The 15,000-nt window shown below is 40.3% G+C and overlaps 1 protein-coding gene across 1 annotated transcript in view; it reads left to right on the top strand.

The window, feature by feature from the left end:
• The window catches only part of LOC143292284 (uncharacterized), a 33,131-nt gene that overhangs the window by 660 nt on the left and 17,471 nt on the right, over positions 1–15,000 (top strand). Inside the window, exon 2 of the mRNA XM_076602470.1 lies at positions 11,423–11,527. Within this exon, the coding sequence (XP_076458585.1) occupies positions 11,423–11,527 (105 nt within the window). The remainder of the gene's footprint in view (positions 1–11,422; positions 11,528–15,000) is intronic.

Here is a 15,000-nt window from a genome sequence, read left to right as displayed (position 1 = left end):
GTTTATTCATCTGCAGTGGTTTACCTCAGAATATTGTATTTTTCGTATCATTGCGCATTCTTCATTTTTAATTGCTTTTTTAGTGTTTCATAAAATTCGTCTCCTTTTCCTTTCTTATACATGTACTTATGCAAATTATCTCTGTAGTGTCAACACAGCTATTGAAAAAGAAGAAATAAAATCAGGCCATAAAGGCCTGTGTTTATCAAGCCCACACAATCAGAGAAAAAAAAAGACTAAGACTAGCAAATACAAGTAAGAAATTCCATCTCCTCTTCCCACAAATAAGAGATAAGTGGGGAAAAAACGTATTTATAATATCGTTGTTTTGACATCGAATATCGTTGAATTCTATAACAAGGGGTGAGTTCTCTATGTCACAGTTTCTTTATGTCGTCATATCTGTGTACTCATTATTTTTGTGTGTCTTCTCACTTTTCTCTTTCATGTGCTTCTACATGCCTCCTTGTTATCCCTCCAGTACTCTTTCGATGAAGAAACATGTATTTATTTCTTCTATCACTTTTAAAGTATGATGAATGTGACGTGAGGAAGAAAGAGACAAAGGGGGTGGGACATGGCGGTGCGGGGGCAGAAGAAGTTCTGCCTTTTACATGTACAGTGTTTGTTGTTGAAAAGCCTATTCTATCGAAACACATAAACAATACATGGGTATTCATGGTACACATGATTCACATCCTTCCATCAACCACAGTAATTCTTCATGGTAATGAAAAAATGCGAAAAGAAGAAGATAACTATTTGAAATTGTGTGTGTGTGTGTGTTGGTGTGTGTGTGTGTGTGAGAGAGAGAGAGAGAGAGAGAGAGAGAACGAACGTACGAACAAACTTTTTATTGAGAGAGAACAAAGGAATAAGTCCAAATGGCTTGTTTTTATCCTGCCCACATGAAAAGGGAAAATATAACAGTTACACAATACAAAAGCATAAAAGTTCACCCATAAAGAATATTAAAAAAATCAACACCGTAAGTGCACGCACGAATATTACTTGTACTAGTTTGCAGTAAAAAGAGAAAGAAGGGAAGAGAGAGAGATAGAGAGAGAAAGAGAGAGGGTGAAAAAGTTTAAGATGATGTGTTGAAAAAGTTTAAGATGATGTGTTTGAAAATTCTTCCTTGAATTTTGAATGGTACAGTTTTGCTTTTACCTCCCTGTTTTGTTTTTTCAACTAATACAGTCCCTGAAAACAAACCTATGGTCTGAAATGTTGGACACCTCTCATCAAAACTCAGTCTTATTTTACAACCAACAGTTTCTATAAACTTTTTTTTCATTTTGTAGTTTTAATATACTCAGCAGCCATCTTTAGTTTTATTGTCGTACATTTTATCAACAACACCTGACTGCAAACCACGTCTTTACTATGCCTGTCACTATACGCTTTTTTTGTGTTGCTCTTGCACAACTCTGGACCCTACCCACCATTACCCAAAGTGTTGGTGTTAGCAAATTGAAGTTCACTCTCGCCAAGACCCGCCTGACCGGTCATCATCTTGCCTCCACTCCAAAATGATCCCAAGAGGTTTTCAACTCAAGTTTGCTGCTCTTCCTCACAACAGAAGACGTCAGTCTTCAGTGAGACACATTCTCATCTCCATAGCACACAGACTGGTGATGGAAACAGAGGCTGCGTGCAAGACGTCAGTTACATCAACTTTCCAAAGCATCCCCCTATCGCCTACAAGAAGGATCAGAGCCTCAAACATACGGATTTGATCATCCCTACCCAGGACCCACTTCATGGCTGAAATGCCTGTAACAACATCAAATGCAAAACCTACCTCTTCATCAACTCTTCCAAAACATTCACTGGTCGAGTGGGCTAGTTGTCTTTAGGTCTACACTCAACTGCAGATCCACCAATGAAGTGTACATCCTGGCCTGAACCTGTGTGGCAAATTATATCTGGACAAAAAACTTAACACACCTTAAACGACTGCTTTGCGGAACAAAGTATAAAGACCTTATTGTACACCACTTCAACAGTCTCACTCATGCCATTATCACAGTTATGTGGCAGAACCACCCTGACATAACCAACAGAAAACACATGGACTCCCACGTTATCGTCCGCCACGTCACATTCAACCCAGCAAGCCTCGACACGAGAGAGTGACCAGTAGCATCACCAGCCAACCCCTCCCCTTTGTATTTGTATTTGTGCTTGTATTTCTTTTTTGTCAAACAGATTTCTGTGTGTGAAATTCTGGCTGCCCTCTCCAGGGAGAGCGCGTCGCTACACTGAGAGCGCCACCCATTTTTGTGTATTTTTTCCTGTGTGCAATTTTATTGTTTTTCCTATCGAAGTGGATTTTTCTACAGAATTTTGTCAGGAACAACCCTTTTGTTACTGTGAGTTCCGTGAGTTCTTTTACGTGCGCTAAGTGCATGCTGCACAAGGGACCTCGGTTTATCGTTTCATCCGAATGACTAGCGTCCAGACCACCACTCAAGGTCTAGTGGAGAGGGATAAAATATCGGCGGCTGAGCCGTGATTCGAACCTGCATGCTCAGATTCTCTCGCTTCCTAGGCGGACGCGTTAGGGAGAATGGCCTGCCCCTGGTTAGCAATCTGAACATGAATCAACAGCTCTACAAATATTCAGTCTTTTCTGTGTTTTTTATCCAGCTGTATCTGGTGTCATCGGTGTGTTAGCTTACCTCTGGATTTCAGGATCAATATCTTTAGTTAGCGCGGTGACTTCAGTGGGAGCTTACTGTAAATATAGATCTAATGCGTCATACTGTGTCTCTGTGGTGAACCATTGTACCGGCGACCATCCCTTGGTATTTACAGGACACTTCAACCGGGGTTCCTACACTTTGTTTTGTGCTCTGGGGAGTTTTTCATCGATTTTCAGAGGTACCTTTATCTTTTTCAGATTATTTTTAAAAAGATACATGTTTTGTTTTTTTTGTTTTTGTTTTTTTGTTGTTGTTTTTTAAACAAAGTTCAAGTTATAACGTAAAAACATGTTACATGATCTCAAGACGTGTTTTTGGATCTCGCCATTCTTATGATGGAATTTCATCTCGTAAAAGTCAGCCCTTATTTGACAGTCACAACGCCTACGAAACAAGTACATTTAAAGTATCCTCAGTCATCATTTGTGCCCGATATTGAAAATACAGAACACCAGTTTCATGTTATCATAAAGGACTCCGAAAACAATTCTTTAAAACTGAAATATTTTTATCCGCGCTATCATAAAAAAAGCGATTGTTTCAGCTGTTGGAGAAGTTATATCCGTTCAAAATTAAAGTGTGGTAGTTTTCATGCGAAATGTAAAAATGAAGTGCAATACAAAAAAATACAAAAAAACCCAACAACAACTTCTGCAGACACAGAATTCCAGTGGTTACTACAAAGCCTCAGGTGAAAACGGTTGGAATCGTTTTCCAAGAACTTGACATTGACTTTATTGTGGCTCTGCCTAATGCGAATGCCTGTCGTAAGATAACACTGAAGAATGGAAAAATAGCAATTGTCATAACTTTCAGACCCAAGGTCTTCCAGAAAAAAATTACAGTAGACAATATTTCTTATAACATTGTGCAATATTGTGCACCAGTGAGAAGATACATGAGATGTCAAGAACTCATCATACCAAAACATTTTGTCATTCCTAATTATCAGGGTGCAGCAGATGTGGTCAACAGTCCCATACTCGGGAACATTGTACCGAAAAGTATTTTTTGTCTTAACTGTAAAGGTGACCACTCTGCTGCATTCCATGGATATCCTGCAAAAGTTCTGGCACAAAAAGCTAACAAAATAAAATCTAAAACTTGTATTTCTTTCCAAGAGGCAAGGCAAGGTAAGGAGTTTATTTCGTGTGCCCCCTGGGGGCATTGAAACATTACATACGTTCATCATTTACACATATCCAATAAATACAAAAAGAGTGATGTAAAAAACAAGAAGTACGCTCAATTGTTCAATCACTTAATATACACATTGACAAGTACTATTTCACTCATAATACAAACAAACAAACAAAACCAGCAAAAAATCAGTTCAAACAAACAAACAAACAAAAATCATATCAATAGGCAAAACATTAATAAAGAGAGCTGCGAATAGCAGAAACCAAGGATTTAAGTTTTAACAGTATTCTTTTATTTTTTTTCAGAAAATAATAGGTGGAATTTAATGGTGTTTGGGCGGATTCTATATTACCTAGATAAACATTTTTGTCCGATGCTTTCAAAAAATGAGCACAGAAACAAATAGTGAAACTAATCAGCAAAGTCGTTTGTGGAACATTTGTCACAGATTCTTTCATTTTTGGGTAAATTGTCAAAACGCAGTCTATTAAAGGCAAAGGATTATAAGTTGTTCTAAACTTAACTAACTCAATTACACAATTATTTGATAGCACTGTAAAATAAGCATCTTGGCCAAAGTTTGGTTTAAACATCCTGTAATTAATATACATAGTATCGTTATCAACATGTCTATACCAGTCTTGCAAAAACTTATCTTTTAATAGGGAGCGGCAGTCCCCATGGCCGATGCTGGGAAACCTATGAACGCCTAAAAAATTGACTAATTTTGAAATGCATTTTCTCAAATTTGATTTCATTTTGTGAAAAACTATCCAACTGAAATAATCATTTATCATCCATATTTTTAATTTTTATTGTGTTTGCTTTATGCAATGCGTGAATGAGTTCGCGGATGAAAGAAAAAGAAGTGTACTGTAACGCGAAATAGCAATCCTTGTTCATTGGCGGCCGGCGTCTTTCTGAGCATCCGTTGTTTTCCATTCATTGGTTAAGCTTACTGTTCGAAAAACTGGGAGCCGTGAAAGGCGAAAGTTCAAGGAGAACTTTCGCGTGTTTTTTTTCCAAGCCTTGGGCGAAGTAGGTTAGTTAGATCTGAACGCAAAGTTACGGGAATTTTTCGGCTATCTTTCAACGCCTCGCGCAGTTCGAAAAAGAAATCTGACCCTACGGGATACTGTATGAGCGGTAAAGAGCATTTTCTGCTGATTTCAATGGTAAGCTTATCCGAAACTAATATTTTTGATCCATGAGCAATTTGCTCAAGCGATTCAAAAGCAGGTACCCCTCTTCGTCAGTTGCGTCGGCAATCAACATTCGACACAGGAGAGCGGCACTTCATCTAACACAAAAATGGCATTGTTTCTCCAGAAAATCTAAAGTTTCATCGGTAAGTTTTATATTATTTTTGAAAACGAATGTCTTTAGCACTTTCATGCACAATATTGAGCTGAAATTCTTTGAATCAGGATTTTGATCGATGTCAGTAACTGAGCAGCTTGGATCTATTTCATAAGTGTTTTCGTAACGTGACACCGTGTTTCAATCGGAACACGATTTATTTTTTTCGGAGTAAAACACACAAAAACTATTGATACAGAATGAAAATTGGACATGTTAAAACGGAGCCCATGAATTCCAATTACTAATATTTCATTGATTTTTGCTTTAGTAAGCAAAATATTATCTGGGTCTAAAATCGGAAGTGCTCGGGACAGCATTAGCGTCGTCTGCTACAGACTCGGTGAGTGTTAAATAAGTGAGTAAAAAATTGTAATGTGGTTTCTTTTTCATTCAGCATCACACAAAAGTTGCATTTTGCTTCTATAGCTGTGAAACTTTATATCAATATATACAGACAGATAGATACTATGCTCTCACATTCCAGAAAGAACAAGAACACCAATTCATACTAACCCCTCCAGACAGATAGATACTATGCTCTCACATTCCAGAAAGAACAAGAACACCAATTCATACTAACCCCTCCCCCCCTCCCCCACGCCCCTCCTCCCCCTTTCTCCTCTGCAAACTTCACTTTCATAATTAGCTGAGAGTTGTATAGCCATTCCCCTCCTTTGTCTCTGAGAATCTCCCACCAATGGTAAGGAGAGGGGAGGGGGTTGTCAATGGTTGTGGCAAACTTGGCACTGAGCCAAATCACTGACCACTTGCTCCGGCTGAGAATCCCTGACTGCTGACAGTGATAAAACCCACCATCTCCTCCCTCCAGTCATCCCCCTTCTCCATTTCTTTCCTGTCAGTGGAGTAGGTGTGCGTGTGTGTGTGTGTGTGTGTGTGAGAGAGAGAGAGAGAGAGAGAGAGAGAGAGCAAGTTTGCATTTGCACATGTGTGCTTGTGAGTATGTGTGTATCTGAGTATGAAAAAAGTGTAATGTGAAGAGATATATGATTAATTTGAACCGTGCAGGCAACATCCTGTTTCTTCAAAAATTTAACACCAATTTTTAACAAACTAAAATTAGTAAAAAGAAAATCAGTACAATAACACCCATAGCCTAAGTTGTACATCAGGTTCAGTCAGGTCAAACTATATAACACTATCAGGAATCCAGCCATTAAGATAGTATAATTGTGTGTGTGTGGGAGGGGGGGGGGAGGTGTTGATATGCTGTGCATCTAGACTGCATGAAACAGAAAACAAAGGGAAGTAAACACATATTTCATGAAATGATAAAATGCAAAATACCATGCACATATTGTGAATGAAATATTCAGTTTGACATATATCTAAGATATGCATTCTCACATACACACAAATAAAGATGAGTACACAAAATATATATCAAAGAATAAGATACTAAGTATGATGTGCATATTAACAATAAAATATTCAATATTAAGTAATCATATATACATAAGACATTAAGTAATACTTTCATCTCAGTCATGAAATGTAGCACCCTGAAATGGAATATATGAGTAAATAATCGCATGCAACAAAGACATCCATAAGATGAACAGTACATGTAGATGGCAAAGTTCTTGTCAGCATCTGGAAAGGACAGACCCCCCAAAATTCAGCCTCAGTTGTCAAAGCATAAGTTGTTGCTGGAATCTGAGTTATTGTGTGAAAGGTAAATGCGGCCATATTGTTCAGTGCGGTGAATTTTGTGTTGCTGTTGAATGAATGCTTACCTGTTAGTATGCCATTTTATAATTCTGTTATCACAGTGTTTTCCTCCCACTCAAAACACTCAGAAATTGACAAAAGCCTAAACATATATTAAACTGAGAGCTCTGGTTTTGGTTTTAAGTTTTAAATTGAACATAACATTTGTTCTTTCTTATGAGCTGATCTGTGTATCTAACTTGTTGCAGAAACAGCTGCTTATGGCAGGGTTTGCAAGACCTATTCCATGATCCAAAAAGGCCAGTATGAACAGCTCAACTGGGGGCTCAAATGTGGTATCCGTGAATGGAGCAGTCTCAGCAAATCTGGTTTGTCTTTGAGTTTTAGAGGAGGAACGTGAGTGAGCAAGAGTCAGCAGATCCAGGTACCATGGTTGGGCCAGCCACTTTGACGCGATCAGGATGAGCTGTGGGCGTTTCAACAGGGCTTTCCGAGCCACCTTGGACAGGATCGGAAAGGATGGGAAAAGAGGAAGTGATCAAGTAATCCAGGGACAGAATATCCTCTGCCCAGGCTTCTGGGCCTGAGATTGACTGGATATACATCGGGAGTATGTTGAAGAACGTCGTCTCAAAGGGGTTCACCATCAGTCAGAACCAGTTCCCACACCCCTTGAAGGGTGATCTTGTCAAGGGCCCACTCCGTCTGAAGGAGACTCTTTGACCTGCATCAGCATAGCCTTTGTACATCTGATACCACTCAGCTGCTGGGGAGGCGGAACCTCCAGTCAGGACTAGTCAGCCTAATCAATGCCTATGCACCAACGCGGTCAGTTTGGCACTAGGAGGATGAACTAGAACGGGCAACGTCTGCTACACTTCTGTTGTCTTCATGATATTGGCATTAGCACCACGTTTTTCAATACGAAGCCTCAATACAGAGTCTCCTGGAGACACTCGATCCAGGCACTAGCACGACCTGATTCATGTGTTCCAGGCTACCCAGTGTCATGCTCACACGCAGCTACCAGAGCACTCATTGTGCAACAGGGTGAACTTGCGAGCAAAGAAATTGTACACGAGAAAAGATTGCACTCCTCGCATTCACACCAGCAAGACATGGGACCAGAAGAAAGTGGAGGAATCACTTCAGGGCCCACCAAGTGCAAGCACCCGTGCAAAATGGGCGCACTTCAGCGACGCTGTTGACAACGCTGCCATGCCTACCTTTGATAGGAAGACCAGCAAGCTGACAAAACAGTTTGAGGCTTATGCTGAGGAAATGATACCTATCAAACAGAAGAGATATGCCTTGGCTGCATACACAGCCTGCCCTAGTGAACGGAACGTCAGGTGCTCCTTGGTCCCAGCTCTGCTCACTGTTACAGGTCGCAGCTGACACAGGCAACATCGAGGGGTATAAATGGAATCCAGCATACACTGGGTCTGACTCTGAACTCTGCCACAGGCAACGAAATCCAGGACTGGACATAACGGATAGAGCACTTAGTAGAGCACCACCGAGCTTGCATGCCCTGGAAAACAGGATCAATGAAGACGTCCTGAATGTAACAGTGTGCCTGCCTGTGTTGGATAAACTCGACAGAGAACCACTCCTCATAGATTATCACGGCCCTGGACTGTCTTGCCTCTGGCAAAGCACCTGGGAAAGACTGCAAAGTGACCCCACTAATCCCCAATTCAGATTTCAAAGACAGTGTTGGTTGTTTCCCCCCTCAAATAAACAAGCCCACTTCTTACCCCGTACCCCACAAGACACGTACAACCAATGCCACAGGTAGTCAGACGATAAATCAAAAGATGACTACAGATGGAGAAAGCTAATACTAACTTTTCGTTGTAAAATACGATCCAGCGTTTCAGACCATAGGTCTGTCTTCTGGGACTGTATAACTTGGAAATGACAGTGGAGGTAAAAGCAAAGCTTGAGAAAAGTTATGAGTATTAATCAGTAAAGAAAGGTGAGGATGAACAAAGAAGTGAGTACAGATCAGGCTATGGACATAAGGAGTCATGGGAGGTGAGAGAAGGTCTACAATAGGAAGGTGGGGGTGCAGGAAGAATGGAGCGGGTGAAAAAAAACCCAGTGGGGTGGGTGAAAAATGGGGTATCGGGTGGGGTGGGGGTTTGAGGGAGGAAAGGAAAGGATGAGGAATCAGTGGTAAGAAAGTGATGTGATGGCCTTGAGGTGACGCGCCCGCGTTTCGTTTCGTTTTTTTATCCATAGTCTGTTCATAGATGATGATATTATTTGCATTTGTATTTCTTTTATCACAACAGATTTCTCTGTGTGAAATTCGGACTGCTCTCCCCAGGAAGAGCGCGTCGCTACACATTAGACTGAAAATAAATGATATTATTAATATCATATTATTATTATTTGGATTATCATCATTTCTACAATCATAATGATGATTGTTATTCGAATGAAAATGGGGGCGGTTGCGGTGGAGGGGAGGCGGGGGTGGGTGGGTGGGGGGGGACTAGGAAAGGAAGAGAGAGAGGGAGAGAGAGAGAGAGCTTCAGATTCAGATGATTTATTGTGTTTCGGCCAAAGGCATACATACACATCGGGTAAGGGGAAGATGGATGGGGGAAGAGGGATGGGGGAAGAGGAAGTGGGTAATCCAACAGTTCATTTGCAGACTATGTATTGACTTCATTTTAAACACAGTATGTACGAACTAAAATTCTTTTAATATTTTTTCATATTAAATATGAGGTAATTTCCAGATTAAGTATACTGTTAATTCATTGCATGTCATACTTTCTAAACTACCAATAACATTGGCATTCAAGGTTCAATGAAAATACGATATACACATTTTTCGGGGTGGTACTGATAAAAATCCGTTAACTTGCATTGATTTGTCTCCTTCTTACATCATGGAAAATGAATTTGCCAACTTGGCGACTTAAGTTATCGTTTTCCCCCTCCAACATTATGCTTATGGGTAAATTCTGGAAATCTTTTAGGAACTTCTGCCTCAAGTCATTGAATAATGGGCAAACAAAAATAAAGTGGTGTTCGTTTTCGATTCTGTGTCCACAACTTGGGCATCGTTTGCTTTCAGGATTTTCACTTGGACATCGTTTACATTCAGGATTTTCACTATATCTGTTTAAGTTGCTATTAATAGGCAATACGCCAAGTCTAATGTGGGAAAGGGCTATCATGAAGCACAATACATCAACACTCATAACTATATTTCTTTTCCAAAATCATCCTTAAACTTTCTATAAAATTTATACCTGTCTTTTCTCGTATTGCAGATGACAGACAGAGAGAGAGAGAGAGAGAGGGGGGGGGGGGGACAAATTCTTTATTTTGAGGATAATAGATAACCACTGGTGTGCTTTTTTACACCCAGTCCTCGCCCTGAATAGGGTCTACACTACACAATACTAAATATAATGAAAGCATGGTGTTAGTAGAGATACATAACAGAGGAGAGAAAAAATCAAAAAAAAAATTAAAAACAACCACACACACACACACACACACACACACACACACACACACACACACAAACACACACACACAGAGGCATAAGCATGGTGTTTATAAAATGCTAGGTTTAATGTGTGGCTGCTGTGCGGTCCGCGTTGCGTCCACTAAACTTGAAGCTTTTTGCCTCTAGGCCCTCAGACAGCATCTGTTTTAATAACCCTCTCCTTTGTCCCCCAGGCCTCGTCATTGGTGTTTGGCTCGAGAAAGTCGGGGACTAAGTCTTTGTACGGCTTCGGCTGGCTCAAATGACTTGGATGGTCCGAACACAAGGTCCTGACAACTAACCTTTTTGCATGCAGCTCGCAAACTATCTGAATCACTGCTCCACTGAGATTAATTTCACGATCAAGCAGCTGGGTAATGGACCCTTGCTTTGAAGTAGACTTCCTTCTCAGAGAGTTCTCCAGAGGAGGTTCACTCAGGGAGTCACAGAACACTAGGAGAGTTCCCCGTTGGGACTTGTTCCTCGTTCTGGAAAATTTCATTACATTAGTACCATTCGACCCCTTGGGTCAAAGTTCCAAAACGAAATATGAAATATGGTCAGTGCCCCGACCGTTTAGAATTTACAAGTGGCCTGGTTTTCTGAGAAATACCGAACTTTAACCCAGTTTTAACAAAATCTAAGAGTATGCTTTCTCATGCAACTTTTCGTTTAGGTTTCATTTATTTTCATGTTTGCTTACCCTATCCCTGCCACTGTATTGCTTAGATGTGGACACTGTGTGTGTGGATGCACAATGAAATTCTTCTGGTAAATACCATGTCTTATTCTATGTTTATTGTTACTGATGTTGTTGTTATCCTTGTTTCTTTGTCCTTCTTCTTGTCAGACTCGGCATTTAAAAGATTCAGCCAAACTAGAACTGAAATGAATAATACTTAAATCATTTTTAACACTTCTGCTGGGATCGGACAGACATGTATTTGCGTGATGTGACTATCGTATGTCCAGACAGTCACCAGTGACATACGATGCTTTGTTTCAGTTGTGTGGTCATGGTCCCAAGTGCCCTGGCTGTTGCTGATATGTGGCACACTGTGGACATGCCCCATTGCGGTGCAGGCACAGGTGACTGACTCTGCTCCAAACGGTGAGAGAATGAGCTCACGTGTATTGCACTTAGCTTTAGAGCACTGTATGCAAAGGAAACCATTCTACCCCAAGGGGGCACAAGAAGTGAGAAGGGAAAAAAGATGAGAAATATGGCAGGTTCGCAAGCACACGCTATTTTTTTTAAGTAACACATATGTTATATATATATATATATAACTTATGTGTTACTTAAAATATATAGCGCTGAATCTTGTGCAGAGACAAATCAAAGCGCCTTCGCACCAGTCATTCAAACACATGCATAATTCTAAAACTGGAGAAAAAAAACCTGAAGACGAGGAAGAGGCATGGAATGGAGGCTATTTGGGAAGAGGTGGGTTTTAAGGCCAGACTTGAAAGAACTGAGTGTGGAGACCTGACGAAGCGAAAGAGGAAGTTCATTCCAATTACAAGGTCCAGAGACAGAGAAAGAACGGCGGTCAACAGTCCAGTGTTTGTATGCGTAAACAGTGGATCCGAAGCCGATCGTAGAGAGCGAGATGGAGTGTGGAGGTGAAGGCAGCCACAGAGATAGGAAGGGGCAGATTTGTGAATACATTTATAGAGTGCTGATCTTGTACTTTATTCTGTGTCAGACAGGGAGCCAGTGTAGATGTTGCAAAAGAGGAGTGATGTGCTCAGATCTTTTCTTTCTGAGGACTAGTAGGGCAGCAGAATTTTGTATGCGCTGAAGGGACTGAATGTGTGAAGCAGGCAAACCAGACAATAGAGAGTTACAGTAGTCAACGCGAGAGAGAAAGAGAGAAACAAGTCTAGATGCTGCGTTAGTAGTCAGATATTTCCGGACGGAACTGATGCGCCGCAATTGACAGTAGCAGGATTGACATGTCAGACTGATACATTTTTGCATGGACAGTGTGTTGTCGAGGACAACACCAAGGTTCCTTAATGAACTGGAAAGAGGGATGGATGTACCGTGTCAGTTGTGATGGAAGAGAGTTTTTGTTTAGTTCCTATGATCATTGCTTCAGTTTTGTCCGCGTTCAATTGTAACTTATTTAGAGTCATCCCGTTTTGTATGTCCAGGAAGCAGTCGGATGTCTCTTGCAAGAGCGACGACAATTTTTCACTCTTCTGGAGTTGAGTGTTATCAGCATAAGAAGGATGACTGACATCATGGCGGTTGATAATTTCAGCGAGAGGAGCAGTGTACAGTGTGAAGAGCACTGGGCCTAAAACAGATCCCTGTGGAACCCCATGTTCGATTTTAACAGGTTCAGATTGGAAATGATCAACAATGACAGACTGGAATCAATCAATGAGATAAGATTTGAACCAGTTTAGAACAGGTCCGTTGATACCAATGTAAAATGAAGACTGGAAAAGATTGAATGGTCTATCGTGACTCTTCTCGTTTATTTTTAATTTTTGGACATGCGGTCAACCCAGTTTGCATTTACAAGTGTAAGCTCCTGTTAAAACACATAAGTTTATATAGAAATGTTTGAAATTGTGTGTGTGTGTGTGTGTGTGTGTTTAATATATATGATTTCATTAATTTTTGGACTGGTGATGAGGGTAAGGAGAGTGTGTAAAGAAAAATCTCGGTGGTGTGGGGGAAGAGCGAGCGAGAGAGTGATAGTGATAAAACAAAGCACTGTTGACTTCGTTTTCCATTAGAAGCGGGAAAAAAAACAAACAACAACAACAAAAAAACCCCAAAAAAACCGTTTAGCACAACCTCACAAACTGATTTGAGATGTGGGAAGGAATGTGGGCGTGCGTTAAAATATTTTTCGTTAAAACTTATGTTAGCCATTTTGTTCCTTCGAAGGGGAGGTAAGCAAACACTACAGATTGCTCATTAGGCTTGCTACTTGCAATGGATTTTGACATGCAGGAAACTTCCCAGTTTCTCAAAAAGAGAAACTATGCTAACCTCGGCACGGATCCTGTTAGTCTACGCGTACACGTGGGATTACGAGAAAGCAGACCTTTTTCTTGTAAAGGATATCTCTCTCAAAAATTAGCATGACAGTCTGCTGAGGGCAAAAACCCGAATTTTGAATAAACTGATAGTCTAAACGTTTTCTAAAAATCTATGAATGGAAAAATACTAGACACGGCTTTTGAGGGCCTGTAACAATAGATTTTAATCCCAAGATTAGAATCTGGACGCCACACCGTAGCGCTATTTGATAAAACATACAAAAAGTATTCCACAAAACAATATAATAAATATAAACTATATCTGTAATGTACAGCATGAAAATATTTTGACAACACAAATATAACACTTTATCAATTGAATGAATCGATTCGTGGAAATGACAAAGACAACTGAGTAGAAAACACCAAACAATTCCAGAACTGGTTCGCCTTTCCATTAGTTTTCTAGAATAGAGAAATTCGGTAATCCAAATAAGAACGAGAAAAAGACAAAATGTTTGATAAATAATGAAGGACAAAAACAGAATTAATAATGATAATAACACCAATAAGACGCAATGTTAATACCAGAAATATCCTCACCTCATCAGTTTGACAAAAGGCAAAAACACCAAAACAGCAGGACTCTTCTGGTCCAACCGATTCTCACGCTCTGGCTTACAATTCCTGTGGCGGGATCAGTTGAGCTATCCAGCATTCTGCTCACTGACATTGAGGAACGATGATTCCAGTAAAATCATATTTACAATAAACAATTGCTTCCCCTAGCATCACAAGCAACAGCACACACGTGCAATCTCAAACACACAATTATTCAAAGTGCCAAAAAATAAATGCTGTTACACATACAATACATATTGTAAAATGTAGTGGAGTGATGGCCAAGAGGTAACGCGTCCGCTTAGGAAGCGAGAGAATCTGAGCGCGCTGGTTCGAATCACGGCTCAGCCGCCGATATTTTCTCCCCTTCCACTAGACCTTGAGTGGTGGTCTGGATGAGACGATAAACCGACTTAGCGCACGTAAAAGAACCCACGGCAACAAAAGGGTTGTTCCTGGCAAAATTTTGTAGAAAAATCCACTTCGATAGGAAAAACAAATAAAACTGCAGGCACACACAGGACAAAATAGAAAACAAGAGAGGCAAGGCCTTCAAGACTCACTTGTGATGCACTTAAAAAAAATTTAATTGTTAAAATGTGTTCTGTATTTGTTATTATAAAGCTTGGGGTTAAAAAAAAAACACGACAGATTCGAACCCCGAGTGTTCGGGTGAGAAGAAATGCTTTTAAAAAAAAAAAAAAAAAGGGCGATAAAACGATTGCGGTATTCACAGTGAGAACGCTATTCAAATCTTCTGGTGTATCTTGGGCATTTAAAAAATCTTTAAGGGCAATTAAAAATTCTTTTTAAGTCCGCGGTAAAGGAGACGTGGCTATCGCCCCAATCACATTGCAACATTTAGCCGTTTTCTCCTGATCTAGATAGATGTACAAGTTTAGTTACACCCCGGTTGACACGGTCGATTCAATTTCTTTTTTATGTCCATTCTAGTTTTAT

This window comes from Babylonia areolata, chromosome 18 (genome assembly GCF_041734735.1).
Source record: "Babylonia areolata isolate BAREFJ2019XMU chromosome 18, ASM4173473v1, whole genome shotgun sequence".
In the NCBI taxonomy this organism is placed as follows: domain Eukaryota; kingdom Metazoa; phylum Mollusca; class Gastropoda; order Neogastropoda; family Buccinidae; genus Babylonia; species Babylonia areolata.
This window is presented reverse-complemented; position numbering and strand designations above follow the sequence as displayed.